General features: G+C 46.0%; 1 protein-coding gene across 1 annotated transcript; it reads right to left on the bottom strand.

The window, feature by feature from the left end:
- Positions 1-1328: 1328 nt before the first annotated feature.
- On the bottom strand, positions 1329-2036 carry LOC311038568 (EEF1A lysine methyltransferase 2-like; the record flags this gene model as incomplete). Its single annotated transcript, XM_084048141.1, has 1 exon — positions 1329-2036. The coding sequence occupies one exon, from the start codon at positions 2034-2036 to the stop codon at positions 1329-1331; it is 708 nt and encodes a 235-aa protein (XP_083904267.1).
- Positions 2037-2420: the final 384 nt, after the last annotated feature.

Below are 2420 nucleotides of genomic sequence, written 5' to 3'. Positions count from 1 at the left end.
CCGGCACGTGTCATCCGTACGTTTCTACAAACAACGCACTGAACTCCCGTTTTGTGTGTGTGTGTGTGTGTGTGTGTGTGTGTGTGTGTGTGTGTGTGTGTGTGTGTGTGCGTGTGCGTGTGCGTGTGTGCATGCGTTATTGTATTGTATTGTGTTGATTTTGTTATGCTATGTTGATTAATTGAATACGTACATAGGACCACAATGGAAACAAGTCCCCCAGGACTTTTGTATTCAATCAATCAATCAAAAAATGCCTGCATGTGTTTTATGTTCACATTTAATGTTTGAACTAAATATTTATATTGGCAGTTAATGGTGGGCAGATGGGACTGAAAACCTGCCCAAATATGGATCCTCGTGTCATAGATACATCATAGATCACAGAGACCACATGTATAGTCCAAAATCCACATGGAACCCATGCCGTTATTAGACCCTGTCTTATTTGCATCGAGGGGACATTTTGTTAACCTTTTCTGGCATTTCACACAGGGTGATTCAGCCCGTTGGAAATGTTCCTCCAGTTATGCAGTTCCATTCGTATACGTTGTCAGAGTACTTAGTGGCAGTAATGGAAGAAGTACTCCCATGTTTTACTGGGAGTATTTTTCACAATGTAGAAATACGCTGTTAAAAGTAAAAGTCCGGTATTGAAAATACAGGTCTTGCCCAGTGTACCCACGGGGAGGTCTCTGTTGAGGTCCACGTTCCTGATGTGGTTCGCCCATGTGACATCAAGTGCCACTCATAGCATTCTTGGCGTAGATGCCATCCATGGACTTTTCCTGTTGTACTGTGAGCGTCCATGTCTTGGCCCCGTACAGAAGTGCTGATTCTGCTGCCACAACAGCCACCTCTTGAGGTTATCTCCCATGTCAGATTTCAACACCCCTTGTCCCATACAAGGCATTCCAGGCAAGTGCCCTCCGGACTTTCAGATCCTGTTCTGTCAAGGAAGTCCAGGCACCAAGATATTGGGAGATCTTTCTTGACTACCTCGAGCAGAGCCATTGCTGGCAGTAGCAATGGCTCTGTCCTACGTGTGTGCCATTACTTTAGTTTTCTAAGGCCTGTTGTTCCCGTTTAAAGAAGGTGCTGGAGCAACTCTGCTTTGCACCCTGCTATTAGAATAAAATGGCTCCAATCATCCGAGTTGCTCCAGCGCCTTCTTTATTCAGTTGTGTCCGCTCCTGAGACGGAGCGGACCGTGTGGTCTATGTCAGCTGGTCACAGTCATGTACAATTAATAAAACAACATTTTCAAGATGTAAACATTACACTTAAAGAAAGAAGAAAGAAAATCACCTATCTGACGTTGGTGTGATTCAACGAAGTCGCTTAAAGGTAAGAGCTGTTACACTGTTGCCTGTCTTCCCACCAAACTGGAAACAGGGTGTGGGCAGTTCCTGCACAAACTCAAACCCTCGGCTGAACCTCTGTAGCAGCTGGTCTTTCGTCCAGTTACAGGAAGTGATGATGAAGAAGCCCCCCTCCTTCAGTGCATCTCTTAGAGCCTGGACATAGCGCCCTTTGCCCTCCTCCGTCTTGTCCGGGTTCAGGCTTATGGCGTCAAATGTCCCTTTGTCGATGCAAACGTCGAACCCCCTCAGCTCTCCAGAGCAGCTCAAAAAGTCCACCTCCCTCACAGTGGCATCAGTAATGTCCTCGGTCTGGAGAAGACTTCTGGCAAGTTCTACAGACACCGGAGAGTAATCTATACCCAGAATATTTGTGTAACCATGTTTAGCCAGTTCAACTAACAAGGCTCCATTTCCAGTGCCTATATCAAGGATGGCAACATCTTTGTGGATTTGGGCTTTGTCCATCCAGCGGAGGACACGGCTCATACTTTCCTCACCAAACCATATTTCACCAACGTCTCCAATGTCTCTGAATGTCTCCAGTTCTCTTTGGTGTGCTTCATCCCAGTATTCTTTCGTTCCGAGTTTTGAAGGAACGAAATCGTCCTCCGAGTGTTCATTTGGTTCTGAAGTAACATGACAGCCGTGCGTGGAATCCATGCTATCTGCCATGCCGACATGAATCCATGCTATCTGCCATGCCGACATGGCATCAAAATTGGCAAGCCATATGACGTCATATTGATGACATCAGGGATCTCCATATATGGGCAGACACACATACTCATGATATGCGGGGGGGGGGGGGGGGGGGGGGGGGACACAGATCGATGGATACAGAGATATTATGACATTATATTGATGAACTTTATATTGATGGAAGTTATACAGTATTGATGATATCGGAGATCTCTGTCCTATCCTATATTAATTGGCTAAAATTGGCTAATGGGAGGGCCGGCGGAATGGCTGGGGGACCACCACCCTGTCAGACATAACCATAAACTAGGTAGACAACAGACAGACAGACATTTTTTAGGAGTAGCAAAAACTGCA

The sequence above is a fragment of the Gymnoscopelus microlampas genome (assembly GCF_963454915.1).
Source record: "Gymnoscopelus microlampas genome assembly, chromosome: 22".
Taxonomy (NCBI): Eukaryota; Metazoa; Chordata; class Actinopteri; order Myctophiformes; family Myctophidae; genus Gymnoscopelus; species Gymnoscopelus microlampas.
Note: the sequence above shows the minus strand (reverse complement) of the source record. Positions and strands in the feature narration are given on the sequence as shown.